The 19,057-nt window shown below is 42.6% G+C and overlaps 1 protein-coding gene across 1 annotated transcript; it reads left to right on the top strand.

The window, feature by feature from the left end:
* Nucleotides 1–1,272: 1,272 nt before the first annotated feature.
* Nucleotides 1,273–17,466, top strand: Mgst1 (microsomal glutathione S-transferase 1). The gene is made up of 4 exons (XM_075982457.1): nucleotides 1,273–1,388; nucleotides 9,822–9,972; nucleotides 12,526–12,620; nucleotides 16,856–17,466. Exons 2-4 carry the CDS (start codon nucleotides 9,847–9,849, stop codon nucleotides 17,100–17,102), a joined length of 468 nt encoding a protein of 155 aa, XP_075838572.1. The 5' UTR covers nucleotides 1,273–1,388; nucleotides 9,822–9,846; the 3' UTR covers nucleotides 17,103–17,466.
* The last annotated feature ends 1,591 nt before the right edge of the window (nucleotides 17,467–19,057 follow it).

The raw sequence follows: 19,057 nt of genomic DNA, 5'->3' as shown, positions 1-19,057 counted from the left end.
TTGGCTTTCTGAATATAAGATTATGAAGTCAAGAACTCTCCCGTATACTTCCTCCTCTATGATCTTATCTGCAGGATTTGTGCCATCTTCCTTGGCATAAATGACGTTCTCTTTAAGTCCTGGAGTACTCAAGTTTCACAGGGGAATTCAAGATGGCTGCACCTCCTCTCAAGTTCCTTTCCATTGTAGTCGGTGTTCCAGCCGGGTTCCAGAGAGGAAGAGCTAACTAAGCCAATTTTTCAAGTGAATTTAAAAGTGAAACCGTACACTCTTTTCTGATGGTCTCTGAAGAAACCATTGTCAGGCCCAACTACAGAAAGCAAGGTACCTCTGATTTCTTTTTGGTTTAAGAAGGGGGTAGAACATAGAATTGTCTATTAAACCTTTAAAGTAAAAAAGAGAGCAAGTCTTGGTGGTGCAAATCTCAGTACTCAGGGACTGAGGCAGGAATGGTCACAAGTTTGAGTCTAGCCTTAGTGTATACAGCAAGTTCCAGACTGGGCTAAGTAGCAAAATCCTCCCTAAAACAAACAAAACCAAACTGAAGAGGCAAACAGACAAAAGTCGACCAGAAATTAAGTGGTACATACTAAAGAAGAAGAAAAATGAAAATGAGGAGGAGGAAGAGGAGGAGGAAGAGGAGGAGGAGGAGAAGGAGGAGGAGGAGGAAGAGGAGGAGGGGAAAGAGGAGAAATAAAAAAGAAAGGAAAAAAGATTCCCAGAGCAGTGTGGGGTACAGGTGTGAAATGGTGTATATATATCCATGAGTGAAATTGTACAGACGGGAACATACAACACTTGGAACTTGTCAGAGAAGCCTTCAGAACTGTTCTTGGCCGCTCTGGTGGGGCTGTGTGCAATAGCTTTGATGTTGCCCTAACAACCCTGCCTTCTTGCGACACTTTTCTAAAAGTCACTGTGGAAAACACGCAACGTTAATTGCCTAACAGACTCAGAATTTCTCTGGTTCCACTTTGCACCCTGAAGGAGGGGACAAAGATGTCACAGCAATAGACTCCTGCCCCGAGTTTTAAACTTCCCAAAAGTTTTGTTTTTAAGTTTTCCACATGCAACACTTAAGGTCTTTTGCTTCCAGCGACATAAAAGTTAGCAGCCTTCCTATTTCTCTTGCTCCTGAACCACAACAGAATTGCAAAGGTCCTTGGCTGAGCCGGGTCCTGGCCTGCAGCAGAGCTGAATTCAGGCTTCTTCCGGGTGGGCGGTGGCCGGACGGCGGGTGATTCGGGGGCGGGGCTTGGCGAGCTCCGGAGGTCCGTAATTAAAGAAAAGCCTGAAAAGCCGCAGTGCCAGTTCCAGCCTTCTAGGTGAAAAGTCCCCGAGGTGTGCTAGCTTGGCCCCACAGCTTGCAGTGTTTCTCCAGGGATCAGGTGGGTGCACAGCCTGGGTGCTGCGCGGCCGCAGTGCTGCTTGCAGGCAAGGAGAGGGTGGTGGGTGCAAGGGGCCGGTGCGGGGCAGGTGTAAGGCAAGAGGATGGCCGTGCCTGTCTGACAAATCTTTGTTTCCTTTCGCTGCTTAAGTGTCTCCTTTGGTGGCCCGTTCTAGAAGAGAATTGTGCCTTTCTTTTTCTGCATTACTTTCTGTTTCTCAAACTTCAAGAAGAAACTTGCAAGCACATGTCGTTTCGTGCTTAAGAGATAGCTTTCTTCTTATTTTCAAGCCCTTTTTTGAAAGGGCCATTTGATCTTGAGGGGAGGGAAAAGTACATGCGAGTTGTAGCAAGATGAGAAGCCACTGTGGCTTCAGCAACTTCTGCCCGTTCGTATTGTGTAAAACCCTTCAGTGTCTCCTGTGACTCAGACATGAAGGCCTTTGCGCTTGCGGAAAGGCTGCTTGCTTTTCTAGATTCACCTTTGGTAGGCAAGAGATGCTTCGAAAAGTCTTTAAGATAATACTGTTGTCAGATGCTTTGCAAAGACTTGGCAGGTCAAGCTATTGTGGTACTGTAGGCAGAGGACCAGAGAGCTGAGGGAGCAGCCTTTGGGGGGCTTAAGTCAGGGGCCAACCTCCCCCTTCTCCTCTCCAGTCTGGAGAAAAAGGAAAGGACAGGAGCGTCTGCTTTGGGCTGCAGCCTGTGTTGCTCTGGGTGGACTGGGGCAGTAGTGGAGGTGCCTGGGTCTTCCAGTCTGTTGGGTTCAGGTGTTCTGGGGGAATTCCCGGGACTCTGATCACTTGTTTTTTCCTTCCCACTTTTCCTCTAAGTGCCGGAGGATGCCAACTAAGCTACTTTGTAAGAAAGAGTCCCGGCTGAGGGTCTGTGAGTCTACAGTGTTCAGGAGCCATGCTGGAGCATGTTTTCCAGGAAGTGCCTCTTCCAGTGAGTTAGGGCAGTATTGCTTCTGCTGTTCTTGGTTTATTCCAAATCAAGAGGACAGACGTGTGCTGGCAATATTTGACTATTTTTACATATGACAAATTTGGTCCCGACTTGAGTCTTACTCTGTGATGGACAAATATTTTTAGGAAGTCGTTTTTGGTAATTCCTGAAGTTTGAGAGGAAAGTCAACATGGTCTCCAAAGAACACCTGACTCCCCAGGGTCTCCAAGAAACATGATTCCCCATAGCACCCTCTCCCTCATATCCTCCTCCATATCTATTTCATTACTTATCCCCTAACCTACCTCTCTCTTTCAAACCCACCCCGGACCCTTGTCCACTCCGAAATCCAATCCCATATTCATTTATCCCACGTCCACCTTCCCTCAACATGCATTCCAGCCCCACAACTACCCTCTCACGTAGTCATCCCTTGCATCTCACGCTCCCCTGTAAGCCACCGTTCTTTGGGCTCCTACGTTCTCTTTCAATGAGGCCTCTCAGCAAGCTGAGGAGGCTTTGGCCATCTCAATCCCTTCAGGACATTGTAGAGCCCACCAGCAGCGGCGTGGCTCTTGCAATCCTCTTTTCTGTTATCCCACAATGAGCCTGCAGCATTCTGGAGGTTCAAAATTGAAGAGTCATGGCCTTGTGGCCGTGTGCCCAGATTTTCTCTGTTTCATAACACTGAGGCAGGAGAGCTAAATAGTTGTGAGAAGAAAGGAACTTTGCTCTTCTTGGCCAAGGGCCCATGAAGGGAAAGGAGTGCTCTTCAACTGGAGAGGGCATCTTGTCTGTGAAACAGGGTGAAACATGGCGATGGGAGTTAAAGAGAATCTTCCAGGAGAGCAGTTTCTTCACAGTTCCTAACGTGGAACTCCATAATTCCTATCACTGTAAGGAGCCCGGAAATGATAGGTTGAGAAAACTGGGCCCCAGACTCATGCCTCCACTGTACCACCTGACTTTATTACTACCCTAAAGTGGACAAAAGTCTTCACTGTGTTGTGTGTGGTCTTTCATCCCTAGCCATTCGTTTCTAGTCAGCTGGCTGGTGTCCCTTTGTTCTCTCCCAACAGGAATCCTGGGTAAATGAAGTGAATCTTGTGTAGTGGTGGTGGTCCCTAGAGAGGGCCTGGGGTTTAGAGGCTGGACTAGCAGACCTGGAGGCTCGTGGCTACAAACAGTTTGGAAAGCAGAGTCCCACAGTTTTAGACTCTTGAGTTAAAGGTGCAACCATCAACACCTCCAGGCTTGGCAATTGGTAGCTTTCACCATTCTCAGCTTCAGGGAGCAGTGAGATAAGTGACAGCAACCTGAGCAGGCCGCAGAAGGTAGTGTTGCTGTTCTTCTATGGGCCTCAAGTTCCGGTCCTCTCAGCCTTGCAGTGACAGGCGTACAGGATCCTTAGCCTTGACAGTGACCGGTGTTCTAGTTCCTGGGCTTGGGACTGGAAGTCTAGCATTCTGACAAGTCTTTCTGGGATCAGGGATCAGAGTTTCTACCGTTGGCCCTTATTGTCATTGTTACTTCTACCCTACACTGTTTCTTGCCCAGCTGCCTCTCATGGTTATTACCATGGTTCCTGGTACCCTAGGACTCTGTGGTCTTCCGTTGGCTTCGTAGGCAGACCCACTGTGCTAATGATGAACATCACAGATAGTCTAGAAGCTTATAATTCCATCACTTGGGAGGCCGAGGTAGGAGTGTAGAGAGTTTGAGGCTAGTCTGGGCTGTATTGGGAGGCTCTGTTTCAAAAGACCACACACACAAGGTAGATGATAAAAAGCTACTCACAAAAAGGCTTTTGATGCTGTCACAGCAGGAAGCAATGCAGGAAGGTGTCTCTATTCCAGCTTACAAAGTAATTCAGAAAGGGAATCTTGGCATGGACCATAGCAGGCATGCATGCAAGTTAAGGACTGTATTTGCACCAATTGTGGCATCGTCCCTATGCAAATGAGAAGCTGTATTTATTTATTTATTTATTTATTTATTTATTTAGTCACCTCTACCCCCATGGACACCCTCCCTGACAATCAGCTTTCAGTGGACATATTTTTGTCACTACACAGCCTTGCCATTATTCTGGTTTCAATTAGGGGTACGCAGGCTCATGACAGAAGGAAAAAAAAAGCAGAGTTCTATTGTTTTCCTCCATGTTGTCAGTGTTTCCTATTTGTTAATGTTCTTAGCATTACTCTTCATCCCCTCCCCCACATCCCTAGGAAGTGGAAGATGCCTGAGAGAGGAGGCTCATGGTCCCGTGGTGTATAGTGTGACAGGGACTTGGTACTGGCCAGTGTCCCAGAATCACAGGCTTGAGGAGTTCGCCCACATTCCTGACAACCTAGCAACTCCACTTTTTATCAGCTCCTTGTTTATTGTTTGCAGCTGCAGAAAACCTCCATCTCCCTTTCTTTCCACCTGCTAATGCCTTTGTATTTTTCCCACTGACAGTTCTAGAAAGTTCCTGGTTTTTCTCTTTTTCTCCACCATGCTGAACAACAAAAAAATAACCACCACCAACAAAACCTTCCTGACTTGTTGTTCCAGCCCTAAAAACATTTTGTTCTGGGAACAATCACACAGACTTTTATTTTGAAGGTTATTAAATAGCAGAATTTTCTACTTGATAAACTTCCTGCGTTTTTTTTTTTAAATTCAAAGTTTTTGTTGTATTTTTTCAAATCTCTGTTCCGAGGCATGGACCATAGGGATTCTTTATTAAGCTAATTAACTTTGCAGGAGCTCTGAAGGATAGGGCATTTTACCATGACTTTTATTCCCCCAATACCAGAGCAATAGCAGCTATATTAAAAACTACTGAGAGTATTATCTCGCACTGAGATAACACACTATGCTTTCAAGACCATGAACTCATGGAAGTGGATTAATTTACTGTCATATATGGAATTTAAAAACAATTTAGAGAATAGTGAGCCCATTATTTTGTGAACTTCATCCAACTGTAGATAAAAAAAAAAACAACAGAAGAAAGTGTGTCTGTGCTGAGCGTGTGCAGAAGTTTTTCTTCTCACTGACTTCTGAACGGTGCTGTGCAGCTGTTTGTGTGCTGCATGCGGCGTTGGGTATGGAAGATGGAGATGAGATGATGTCCAAGCTCCACTCTTTCGCTGTCATAGGTCATCCCGACCAAAAGTCAGTTAAGAAGGACAGGGTTTACTTAGCTTACACTTCCAGGCCACACAGTCTATCATTGAGGCAAATCAGGACAGGAACTGAAGCCTAAACCATAAAGATTTCTCTCTCTCTCTCTCTCTCTCTCTCTCTCTCTCTCTCTCTCTCTCTCTCTCTCTCTCTCTCTCTCTCTCATAGCTTTCTTATTCAGCACAGGCCTACCTGCCTAGGGATGGTGCTGCCTATATAGTGGGCTGGGACCTCTGACGTCAACCAACAGTTTCTCATGGATGTGGCTGCAAGCCAATTTGATTGTGGCAATCTTTTAGTTGAGGTTCCCTCTTCCCGATGAATTTAGGTTTTGTTAAGCCTGCGATAAAAACTGTCCAGCACATATGATTTAAAGTATTGGAAGTTGTCTGGGAGGTGTGCATCGGCAATGTGGTAGAAGACATTTGAACATCTGTGACTATGGTACTCTCAGGAAGCTTCTGAACAGGACCCCTGGGGATGATGTGTAGTTTCTGCTAGATTACATGCAAGGCACATTGTTTTTATCTTAAGAAAATTTCAGAGTTTTTTTTTAAGGAAGCTTCAGTTTTATTATTTGTAATATAACAAAGCACCTGGCATATGGCATAACCAAAAAGAAGGAGGGATGTAAGGGATGGGAGATATGTCTGCTAGGGTCAGCTACTAGTAGACATCCAAGGTTTAGTTGAATTATATATGATTAAACAGAATCAAGAGGTTGAAAGGAAATGCAGCAATTGTCCCCAAGGAGTCAGCACAATGTTTTAACATGTGGAATGAGATGTCAGAGACCGGGGTTTGTACCTCAACCCCCGTCTGTATTCTGTTCCTATGAAACAGATTACAGTATGCTCACAAACATCATGTAGGGTTTTGCAGTAAAGTCTGAGGTATTGCTGGATACAATAGAGTCTTACAAAACTAAGTATTAGTGGAGATGCTTTTGATTACATTCTTCAGCAACACATGAACAACTGACTAGCAGCAAATAGAAGACAGATGTAGCTTCATAGACTATAGTCAAATGGAAAAAGCTTCTGGAGGTTAAGCTAGAAAGCTACAGAAAGGAGTAAAAGGGCATGAATGGATATCATGGAGCAGCCAAGAAGATTCAATGCTGCCTAAGGTGAGTGTGAGAGCAAATAAATACTGCAAGGAGGGCATAAAGGCTGATGTCAGGGTCAGAGGCTACCAAAAAGGGTGGGGAACTCAGTTGTTAAGCCTAACCCTAGTTACTGTCTGTGCCATTTCTCCTGGGCACAGCATATCTTTAACCCCAGGATACTTCAGTTTATTATTTACTTTGTTTGTTTAGTGTGTGCCCATGTGTGTGCTTGCACTTCTTGGTGTGTATGCATGTGTTTGACAACTTTCAGGAATTGATTCTCTCCTTCCACCATATGGGTTCTGGGGTTTGCACTCAGGTTGCCATGCTCAGCTGCAGGCACCTCTCCATGGTTAGCCATCCTGCTAGCCCTTCGGTTTCCCCTTGACAACTTTTTAGATGGATGTGAATATAGAATGAGAAATGATCTGATCTGTCCTGTGTTGGCAAAAGAGCTTCACAAAAAAAATGGAATATAACAACGGCTTATTTAATTTGGGATAAACTCACAGAAAAAGGAGTGATCCATAGTCCTCTGCATGTGTTGGTAACTGGAACCAAATCCAGCAGCCAAGAGGTCTGTGCACATTTTTTGTCTGCATTTATAGTACATGAGACGATGCCCAAAGTGGGCATCTTAAAGGCTATTGCCTGAAGGAGTTTCCACAGCACCTCCCCCTTTTGTCGAAATGAGAGAGTTCTAGGCCTAATACAAAACTATATACAATAAGAATAAATATCAAGTGTTGTCCAGGGAAAAGAAGAGGCAAAAACATACATAAAAATTAGAATTACAACCGGCATGAACAGCATCAAACAAGAAACATGCTAAATGTTTCAATAGTTATCCTATCCTAAGGAGTCTAAGTCTTATATTAAAAACGGCTTGGCTAAGTCATGAGAGTAAAGTAACTATGAATATCTAGTCTTCAACCCCCATCAGAGACTTGAGAAGGAAAATAATATTACTTGAGTAAACATGAAGTGCAATCAGGAACTTCCTAAAAAGTACAAGAAATGACAGAGACAACTTGCTACATGGGCAATCACTCAAAGTCTCATTTGCAACGTTGGGGCAACCAACTTTGGCTAAGGCCTAGAGTGTCCGACAGACCATTTTCAGAGGCAGGAAAATTTGAAAAACTGTCTTAGCCTGTCTTGGCAAGGTTTGTCAGTCTTTTGCTTGTATCCTGCTTGTCCACTCTGGACACCATGCATTTTGTCAGTGGTTGAGGCGTGGACAGTTCTTTGCCCAAAGGCCAGTTTGCCAAGAAGAAAACAATTTCCAAGTGGAGTGTCTTGAGTGCTTAACATTCTCTTGGGAATAGATTGGTGCTGCCAGGAGCAATCATGTCTCATGTCAATAGAATTCTAAGTTATTTAAATGTCATATTCTACAGTTTTTTGAAGTGTTTGAAGATTACCTATCTATGTGGAATGTAATCTATGCATCTAATGAACTTAATTAGTCTAACTATAAGTATGAAAAACATGGATGACTATTACCCGCAATTATTATTACCTATATAGCTTAAAGATTAAGGCTTCATATTAAAAACTTAATCTTTAAACAAATGTGACGCAAATGAGGACAATGAACTTCAAATGTAAGCAATATATAAGTATCTTGATCAGAGGTAGAAATGTATAGTGCAATATGATAAATATATCCTAGAATTGCATCTCTATATAGGTCACCTTAAGCAGAGGTAGAAACATGCATGCATATGATATTAAAAAATAACTTTGCATAGGCACACAAATATTGTAAACGTAAATAGGAGCATATTCATTATCACAAATGTAATTTGAATTTGTATCAATATACAAGAATCTATACCAATGTAAATTTTCTATAAATAATAACTCACAAGTAAACTCACTATTACTCACTATTATTATTAGTGTGAGTAAGATACTAATCTACCTATTATCTCAACCCATCCATTCTCCCTCCTTTTTTTCAAGAGAGATCCATGAGCCTACTTCACTTCTACCTCCAACCCTATACCACTTATAACTGACCCCTAATAATGGCCCTAGGCCATTCTCCTTTTCCTGGTTCATCTTTCCACATGCACAGTTTCCTTGCTGTGGGCTTGTGGGTCTTGAACTGGGATATCTTTCTTCTTCCACCAGGACTGCTGCTATACTGGCAAGGGTCTGGTGAAGTTTATTAAGCCAGGTTTTGTGACACAAGCCTGTAGTTTCAGTACTTGGGAGGCAGAGACTTGAGGATCAAGAATTCAAATTTACTCTCTGTCTATAGCCAGGTAGAGGCCACTCTGAGATACCTAAGAAACATGCCTCCCAAATGAGCAGATAAATGAAGAATAAACTAATAAAGTATGGATGGCCTCCCCTGCTACAGTTGGTTACTTTTGCATGCATTTCCAATGCTTGCCTTGTTTAAACATGATGGTAAGTATTGTTAGAGACTACTAGTATTCCTATTTTATAGATGGAGGTCTAAAGTCTCAGAGAACTTTTATTCCTCAAGCAAGGTCAGGAACCAAACTCTGGGACTTGAATTCAAGTTTTGGGTTCCTGGGAGGTTGGACATGACTGAAAGGATAGAGAGCAGTGAGCTAGGTTTCTAGCCCAGGTTATGCATTAAAAATTTAGGCATTCCCAGTAACATGGCAGTACTGCTGTGGCTGGAGCTTGGTGCTTTTGAAGATCCTGCCATGACCTCTGCACTATTCTTTGAACCCTTCGTTCTTCCTGATACAAATCTCTATTTTATTTCATGTTTGGGGCATTTTGATTGTTTTTTTGCTCTAATACCTCTTATACTTCCCTTTAGCATTTTCTGGGTATCTTCATCTTTAATGATACTGAACTAGAGAAATCATTATACAATTTATTCTAGAATTATATTTGCTTTGAATTGATGAATTAAATTGTTTAAGACAAGAGTTTGCCATGTAGCCCAGGCTGACTTGAAGCTTACTGTGGAGCATATGGTTGCCTTAAACTCAGAGCAATCCTCCTGCCTAGTCTAGCAACAGTTGAAATACAGGAGTGAATCACCATTGAAATTGCTTTTTTTTGTTGAAAACTTTGTGAGGATGTAATCATTTCCTTTGTAAGCAGTCCATGATACTGATATTTAAAGAACAATGTGGTTAGTGCAGTTATATCAGCTCAATAAGTGATCATCAAGTTACCTGGGGTGTTTCTGCTTCCCCTGTCTCTTGTCTACAGTCATTTAAAGATTGAGACTTGAAGAATGGCTGACCTCAAGCAACTCATGGACAATGAGGTGTTTATGGCCTTCTCCTCCTATGCAACGATCGTTCTTATGAAGATGATGTTCATGAGCACGGCAACTGCGTTTCAGAGGTTGACCAACAAGGTAAGAGTTCAGAGGCAAGCTCTGCTCACTTTCATGCGTTAAAGTTCTGGAGAACAGCCTTCTTCATTTCTATTGCACCGTTTAAAATATGCTTAGTCAGTAGCAGGTTGTGCTGTGAATGAAGTCTGAAATGGTCTGGCCTGGGTGTTTCTCATGGCACAAGACGTTTGCTTTCATGATGAAACCATGATAGTTGTCTTTTTATGGGTATCTCCTTTTGTGATTCGCATAGCAAATGAAATTTCCAGAGTGTTCAGGTTTGGCTCATAGTAATCCCATTGCCGGGCTGGTCATGGGATAGAACACTCTTTTGTTTCTCACATGTACTGAACCCCTTCATCATTTTGTGGCAGCACTAGCAATCTCAGTTGAAATGAAGCCTGGTCTCCTTTAGGAGAAATGAAAGAGAGGGGACAAGAAGATGCCCAAGTCATTGTGGTCCATGGCTGCAGTGTGTCACTGAAGGGGAGGCTTATGAAGTATGTATTCCTCATGGCTCTGCAGGGTGGCAAGCCCGAGATCAAGATGCCAGATCTGATGTCTAGCCAGGGACCCTTTCGTGATCTGCCCGGGGCCATCCTCTCCTTGTGTTCACGTTAGTTGAAAGAAAAAGAGGAGAGTAGAGGATGTGCCCTGTGTCTTTCTGTAAAGGCACTCATCCCACTCACAAGGGGCCCATCCACATGACTTTACGTTGCCATAGAGGCCCTACCTTCAGACACCATCACCCTGGGAATTCGGCTTCAGCTTATGCATTTAGGACAAAGCCAACAGTCAATGGTAGTACTTGCTTGGCCTTGCATGACAGGAGGGATGGGATTGAGATGAAAACTCACCAGAGAAACAGGCTGTAGTTCAGTGGGAGAGTGCTTGCTTGGAATATAGAAGGCCTTGATGTCACTTCCAGCAACCCTCTCCAATTCAGATTGGCTTAAACCCCAACTTTGGATATTTCTCACTGTGGTTTGTTTATTCCTTTATTCAAAATTCATATGTTGCACATCCAATGCATTCCAGGTACTCATATAGAGGACATCATGAGGAGCAAGGCCAACAGACCTGACCTCAGGAGCTGACTCTCACATCTCTGCTTAGCAATTCTCCTTAACATCTTCATTTGTAATAAATACTCATATGTTAAGAAAATGTTATAATAGTTATATTTTTCAAGCTAAAGTTAAAAATATTTTACATTCTGTTTTTTATTATAAATTATTAAACAGTGATGATCTTAAATGCACATTTCAAGTTTCAAGGAATGGGGCAATAGTTTCAAAGAGCATAGTCATTACAGGAAGGAGTCCATCCCTCACCACTTCCTTCTGCTTGCCTTTTCTGAATGCCTTGGAAGGCAAAGGCATTACTTGCTGAAAACCGAGCATCTGGCACATTGATACACTTGAGGGAGGGTGTGGCAAGGTCACTCTGTAAAGGATGCCAGGGTACCATGTTGATGGTCTGCTCTGGCTGATAATTATGTCTCTTATGTCTTTACTCTCTTGGTAACTATTTTTTTAATTATTTATTCTGTCATTATTTGTGTGTGTGTGAGCATGAGAGATAGAGATAGATAGATAGATAGATAGATAGATAGATAGATAGATAGATAGATAGATAGATAGATTAAGATTGAAATTCTGCATGTGCTGTGTGTGCAGGTAACATTTTGGGGGTCAGTTCTTCCCTTCTGTGGGTTCTGGGATGGGAACTCAGTCATCAGACCTGTGCAACAAGTTCTTTGATCTGCAGAGTCAACTCCCTGGTCCCTCTTCAGGATTTTTATATTCTAGCCTTTATTGAAGTTTTCATTCACACTGATTTGAAAACATTTTTGTGTTGATAAAGATTCAGGCTCGGTCTGAACATGCTTCCCCTCCTCGCTCCTCCTCTGTTTGATCAATTGGTTGATAATTTCTTTCTGTAAGGGCCAACCAGGATGCCTGGGCTTCTTTTATTAAGACTCCAATTACTGGTGCTTGGGTTATCGCTCAGTCGGTCAGATGCATGCCGTGCAAGCGTGAGGACCCGAGTTTGATCTTCAGCATTTATGTTAGGGATGCCAGATATGGTGGTCTACATTTACAGTCTCACCAATGGGGAGGTGGAGGCTGATGGGTTTCTGAGGTTCCGTGGCAGCCACTTAGCCTACTCTGGGAAGCGTTGGGCTACTAATAGAGGCTGTCTCTAAAACAAGGTTCACAGTAATTTCCAATTGAAATGAAACTTGAAAATCCAAGGCCTCTACATGAACATGCACCCAAGTATATATGTTCCTGTGCTCATGTGTGCACCCATACAAACCTGCACACACACACACACACACACACACACACACACACACACACACAGGCAAATTAGCAAATTGGTCACTATGCCCACTGTTCCTTCACAGTTCACAGTATTTGGAATTCTGGTGCTTCTTTTTTCGGTTTGCTTTTGTTGTTAAGTTGATACTAATGGTTGAACGTGGGGGTTTGTGCTCATCGTCAAGCGATATATCTATCCCTGGCATAAGTGGCTTTTTCTTCTTCTCCTTTTTGGTATTTGGAATAGATTTTTGCCAACCCAGAAGACTGCGCTACCTTTGGCAAGGGAGAGAATGCCAAGAAGTACCTTCGGACTGACGAAAAGGTGGAACGGGTGCGAAGGTGAGCTTGTGCCTCTGGAAATTTCTCACCCCAGAGCCATGGTCAAGGAGTCCAGCCTTGCTCAGGACTCCGAGAAGAAAGGGAGAAAGCATTCGTTTCCTGTGCTCCATGGCATGAAGAACAGCAAATCTCCGCGTGGTGCTATAGCTGCTCCTGTCACCGATTTTGCTAGAATTCTCCATGGACTTGGTTGGGGCTGGAATCTCCGCTTTGTTTTGAGATACCCTGAAATAATAGTAGATAGGAGGTAAGGTGCAGACAGGCAGTTCTCACAGGCATGTCACCTCTCTCCCAAATTGAGACCGTCCATTCGTCCATGCACACAGAAGGTCAGGTGCTTTTGTAGAAGAACTAGAATATAAAGTTGAAACTTTTCAGAGAAGTAAGTTCTCTCCCTTATGCCTTGGCTGCCTTGTAGCTCTGTCTCTCTCTGCTGATTTGTTTCTGTATCTCCTTCATAGCTATTATATTTAACATATTGCAAGTTCAATGAACACTGAAGAGAGAGAAGCTGGATTCCATTCTCACAGTTTTGTTTCAAATGTGCCTGGAACTGTGCTTTTTCTTAATCTTCGTCATAAAGTCATATGTTATGCTACTATTTTATGCAGATATTCAATGCCAAATTTAAGTAATAGCTTCCCCCTTTTTATAACACATGGACTATCAGAGGTACCTGCTGTCTTCCCAGTTGCTATTATCTATCACTCATCTGAGCCATACCCCAGCCAGTGATGTTATAGAAAGTTAAAGGATTAAGGAAGTTTTATAGGCACCAAGCAGCCTTGTAGTCCTGTGATGGAGAGTGAAGTCAGAAAAGTAACACATACGTGAATAGATTTCCTCAGTTTCATGTGAATGACCCTGAAATAGAAGTCGAGAGCAGAGAGTTTTCCCTCTGTGCATAGGGTCAGGTAAACTCTCTGGATCATGTCTGTGCCACCCCAGCTCGCTTCTCTGGGAAGGTCTGAAAGCCCTCCCGGGATAGTTACAGATTCTCTCCTGCCAGGACGTATACAGGCTCAAGCTGAATCGTCCTCTGGGGTCATACACTCATGCTTGCTTCCAAATTTTGCATCGGATGTAAAGTAAGCTCTTCTCTCAATTTCCTCAACAAATCAACTGAAAACCTGTGCACAGAAATGGGCTCGAGGAAATTGAAGTGCATGGGAGTTTACACTGTGCACTGCAGACATTTCTCAAGGAAGAATGTTTTTCTTTGAAGAGGAAGTGTGTGCTGGGTTCTTAAGCGCATTCCGTACACTCGCTTCTGCTTCTGCAGGTGTTGTGCTGGGGAACTCAGTCCTCCTACGTGAGCCAGTCGTCAAAGCAGGTTGTGCCAAGAAAGTGCACCAGAAATAGTTCCAGGACAAAAGAATCAAAGTGGAAACCTCAAACGGTGTCAAGTGTTACGAGGGCAGAGAATCAGATTAGAGCGATGTGTCAGACGCCACGGAGACGTTAAACCGTTTAAGTCTTTATCTGTTCCTTCTCGGTTTCTCTTTGACAACAACAGTAGCACGGTTGATGCTAATCGTGGTGTTCTATTCATACAGCAGGCCAGGACTAGAAAACACCGACTGTATCGCAGTGGCATTATTAGCAAGATGGAGAGGAGCATGCGAGCCTCCTCTACGAAACTTAAAAACAACATTTTATTTTGAGAGATCAGATTCTCTTTGTTATTTACCCATCTGCCACCTTTATTCTTCTGTGGGTACTTTTGGAGGAGAAATCTATAGTCTAGTCTGATATTCTTCTCAGTCTACAAATACGTGTAACTGACATTTAATGCCACTGACCTTAGCTCTAAGTGCCTAGAGAGGCAGAACACCAGTGTGCACAGCGCCCTCTGGTGGTCAGAATCTGAACTTCCAGTGTAGCAATAGGCAACCTTTTGCAGAAGGCCAAGGATCACATTTCCAGTAACTTTTTTTTTTTTTGAGAACTGATTGCCTTCATTAAATAAAACACTAGCACTCACTTGAAACGAATTTTAGAAGTTGTTAGAATCTCCTTTTCTGTCTTTATAAGCCTGTTGCTAATTCCATAGTCAAATGGCGGAGTGGTGCTACCAATGAAATGGAAGCTATTCTTGAATTAGTCATAAGATTAGTACATGTACATATAGGACCATAGCTGCAAGCTTAAAGTAGCAAGTGTTGGCATGTCAAGGGATGTAACTTAGTGTTAGTAATTTGAGTTCCACACAGACCCAAGCCAGAGTTGATTAGAAACACTTTACATGTATACGGATTTATCTACTTAATCCTATTTCACCTCATTCTGAGAGGAATTTAAGACCACACATGCACACTCAATGCTACAAGATAAATGAAACCCAAAAGGGAATCAAGACGGCTATAAAAGTAAAGTGAATTGTTCTGAAGAACTTGAGTTTAGTTTTAGGGAAATGCCAGGAAGCTATAACACGCTGTCTTCAGGGGCGGAGAACACACCTTCCTCCAGAGTGTTCCTAGAACCTGAGGGGCCCATGTGAGAATTCCATCAAGAGACTGAGCTATGGGTTAGAGGCTAAAGTAGACATCCTTTGTGACCCCAATTCTTGGACAAAGCAGCTACTGGATGTTTCTTATATGTCTATCATGGTCCTCCTTTCCTTGGGACGCTATCAGAAATCTCCCTAGAAGATGTGAGAGCCACACACATGTAGTGGCCAGGAAATGACAGGAAGCGGTTGTCTGTACCTGTGAAGGCGTGGTGGGATATAAGGAGTACATCCCTGTAGCATTTTGGACTATTTTGTGGAGGAAGAAGAAGTGATGAGAAAATATTAATTTAGAAAACTCTGTGAGAATTCAGACACCCTACTGTATGCTTAGAATCAGAACCCTGTCTGAGCAGAGGGCATTGGGGAAATATGTCTGTGCCCCCTAACCCCCACCCCTTGCATAGTTGGCCACTGTTTGATAATTCATTTAAAATTCTCAGAGCAACTGTTGTCCAGGTCAGACGGATGCTAAAAACCAGAAAGCCTGACCTGCGGGAATGAACTGTGGCAGTGGCTCCCGAACCTTGGCAGGAAGCTTGGCCATAGCATGGGGTACCATTCATAGGGCTGAGGGGAATCCATCAGGGTAGAAAATGGTTACTCCCAAAAAACATGTGACATACCGCATATGTTTCTACTCTTGTTTAAGGCGTTGAATCTATGCAGCTCATTTATTTATTTATTTTTATCAGGTTTTTTTTTTTTTAAAAAAATACCAGTCCAAATTCCCACTCTCTTCCCTCCTCCCATTCCCTCCACACACCCTCCCATCCCACCCCGTCTACTGGTCAATCAGCTTTTATTTAAAATATAATTGACAGAATACAGTTGTCCCACACCAAGAGTCCAAGTCAGAAAAGACCAAGGTGCCACAAGCCACAGAAAAAATTCTGACTGAAAAGTGTTTTAGGTTTCCTTCTAGTGGCAGTACACAAACAAGAGTCTAAGAAATCATATTCTCTTTCTTTCTCTGCCCATCTTCCCTCCCCAACCCGGTCACTTCTGTGTAGACCTGTACTTTTGCCCTTTCTTTGCTAGTTCCTTCTGTGGTTTGAATACAGAATGCCTGAAATCTCGCCCATTTCTGGGGGGATGGTTTTATCTGGATATAAAAGAGCATGCGACTTGATGATGATTTGTACAGAGGGATTTCTACTAATCACTCTGAAGTTAGGGGGAGGGGAAGGGGAAGTTTTGAGCAAGACCATAAGAGAAAGAATTTTCTTTCCTCGGGAACAAGAATTTTCCATCAAACAAAACTTGAATTTGAAAGAATGATATCTCACACTTACAAAAGTGGTGTGTGTTTTTCTAGATAGATGACATTTTAATATTCTGGAAACAGTAAACTGCCATCTCAAGATAAAATAAAGATTTTTCAAAATGTGGTGTTCTAAATAAAAGCCATGTTAGTAAGGAAGCAGGGCAGCTGGGAAGAAAAACTGAGATTATTCCTTTGCAATGTACGATCCTGTAGCAGTGCTCTGTGTACGTGGATCCACGTCTGTAATTGTAGCATTTGTCAGTAGACACAGATGCACTAGGAGTGTGAGGAGAATCTGGCCACATAGTAAGTTTCAGGCCAGCTTCGGCTAACCTTGGCTCTAACCAAATGAAACCCACCCAACCCTTACATCCATCAAGACATCATTTTGCTTTAGAAGAGAGGGAAGGATACGTGCATCCCACTGATTTTTGAACTTTGTGTTATCATCTCTCACAGGGCCCACCTGAACGATATTGAAAACATCGTTCCCTTTCTTGGTATTGGCCTCCTGTACTCCCTGAGTGGTCCAGATCTCTCGACAGCCCTCCTGCACTTCAGAATCTTCGTCGGTGCTCGGATCTACCACACGATTGCCTACTTGACTCCCCTTCCTCAGCCGAACAGGGCCTTGGCATTTTTCGGTGGCTTTGGGGTCACTCTGTCCATGGCCTACAGGCTGCTCAAGAGTAGGCTGTACCTGTAGAGAGAAGTACCATCCTCGTCATCTGATTGCTGTTTTTGAAGAAAGAATTCTATTTCCAATGTATTCCAACAATTTCTAAGGTTTTGTGTAGGAGAGGAGCAGAGAAATTAGGAGTCTGAGAAAACTTAGTTTAAAGACTAGCATCAATTGTCTCTCTTCTTGTTTTGTAATAGGGATAGACATTTAATATAATCAACCTTAACCATGTTCTCTAGCTCCTACAGTACTTTGTGGTAAGTCTCAATTGTGTCGTAATTTGTAATACTTATCTACATTTCGTCTCATGCATCTATAAAAGAGTATGTGAAACCTGGCTTTCATACTTGCTGAACTAGGCACATGAATTAAAAACATTAAAAATGAATTTTGTTGTTTCTTTTTCAAAGGATTTCATTTACTTACTTTGTATGTTTGTTTGTTTAAGCAGGGTTTCTCTGTGTTACAGCTCTGACTATCCTGGAACTTGCTCCTTAGACCAGGCTGGTCTGAAACTCACAGAAATCTGCCTGCCTCTGCCTCCCGATTAAAGGGGTGCACAACCACTGTCCAGTTTATTTTTACTTTTTATTGATGTTTATGACTATGTGTCTGCGTGTGTATGCGTGTGTGTGTGCAGGTACCCACAGAAGCCCCTGGACCTGGAGTTACAGGCAGGGAACTGATCTCAAGTCCTCTACAAGAGCGAAGTGTTCTTACCTGCTGAGTTGTATCTCCAGTCCATGCTTAGTTTATTTTTCCTGTTTTTTAATAGTAAAAAAAAACATATGGAAAGGTTGGACGACTGAATAACAACCCTCTCCATGCCTGTCATGTTGAATCACTGACTTTTAACATTTTGTCCCTTCGCTTTGGCTATTTTTTAGGTTGTATTTTTGGAACATGTGAATTTCAATTGCAGACATCAGGGTATTTTCTTCTAACCTTGCTATGCTTCCGCCATGAAGAAGGCAGTGTGCAGAGGGCCACAATAACTATCCCACCCATGAAATATAACACCACAGTTACACTAGTCAATATAGCCTCCACACTCAGTTTCTGCTGGTTTCCCAACAATGACCTCCACAGCTGTCTTGTTTCTGACCTAGGAACCAGATAAGGAGCACAGATAGCCTCTGGATGACCAATGTTAAGAGTTTCACTAAGATGGAAGAATTTTCTTGTTCAGTTGACGTTTTCTTTTGTAAAATATGTTTTGAGAATAATTTTAAATTAGAAAATACAGACACAGAACATTGTGCAAGCGCATACATGTATGTGTATATAAAACACACACAGAATATACAGAAGAACATTGTGGCATTTCAGACATACTTTCCTTTAGTTGATCCCCTCCCCCACTCCTCTCCTCCGCCTCTGGCCTGCCAACTCTACTTTCCAGTCACATGTTCTATTGCCTGCCCCTCCCCTCTGATAGGTCCCTTTTTAGTTTCTCCAACTTCTACCCACACTCATTCCCACATACACACATATATGAAATTCTGCATGTGAGGCACGGACATGTGTTATCTATAAATTGATTTTTTTTGAGGAGTATTGGCTAGCTATTTTACAGTACAGATTTAGTCTGGATTTGTTTTATCTCTAGCTTCTTAACTCTTAGGTCTAGATTAAGTACTTCCAGTGGCCCATCTCACACGCTATAATTTATGAGTAAGGAGATGACATCAGTTTTCCTCATTGTTATTCTGATTATAAATTGAAATCACAGGCAAATGGAGTCATATTAGTCAGGCTGTCCCTTGGGAAGATGTGGCTTTATCTTTATAATCATATAGGGATCATAACAAATTTCTCCGAACAAGTTTAGCACTTGGTTCGGTTTTAATGTAAAAATATAAATATACAAACACAAAAGTGAAGTATTTGTAAGCATACATAAACCCACATAAATGTAGATTACTGGTCTCAAATGGAATTTTGGATTCTTAAAGCTTATATTGAAGGGTGAACTATTA

Source organism: Microtus pennsylvanicus, chromosome 8 (assembly GCF_037038515.1).
Source record: "Microtus pennsylvanicus isolate mMicPen1 chromosome 8, mMicPen1.hap1, whole genome shotgun sequence".
Classification (NCBI taxonomy): domain Eukaryota; kingdom Metazoa; phylum Chordata; class Mammalia; order Rodentia; family Cricetidae; genus Microtus; species Microtus pennsylvanicus.
Note: the sequence above shows the minus strand (reverse complement) of the source record. Positions and strands in the feature narration are given on the sequence as shown.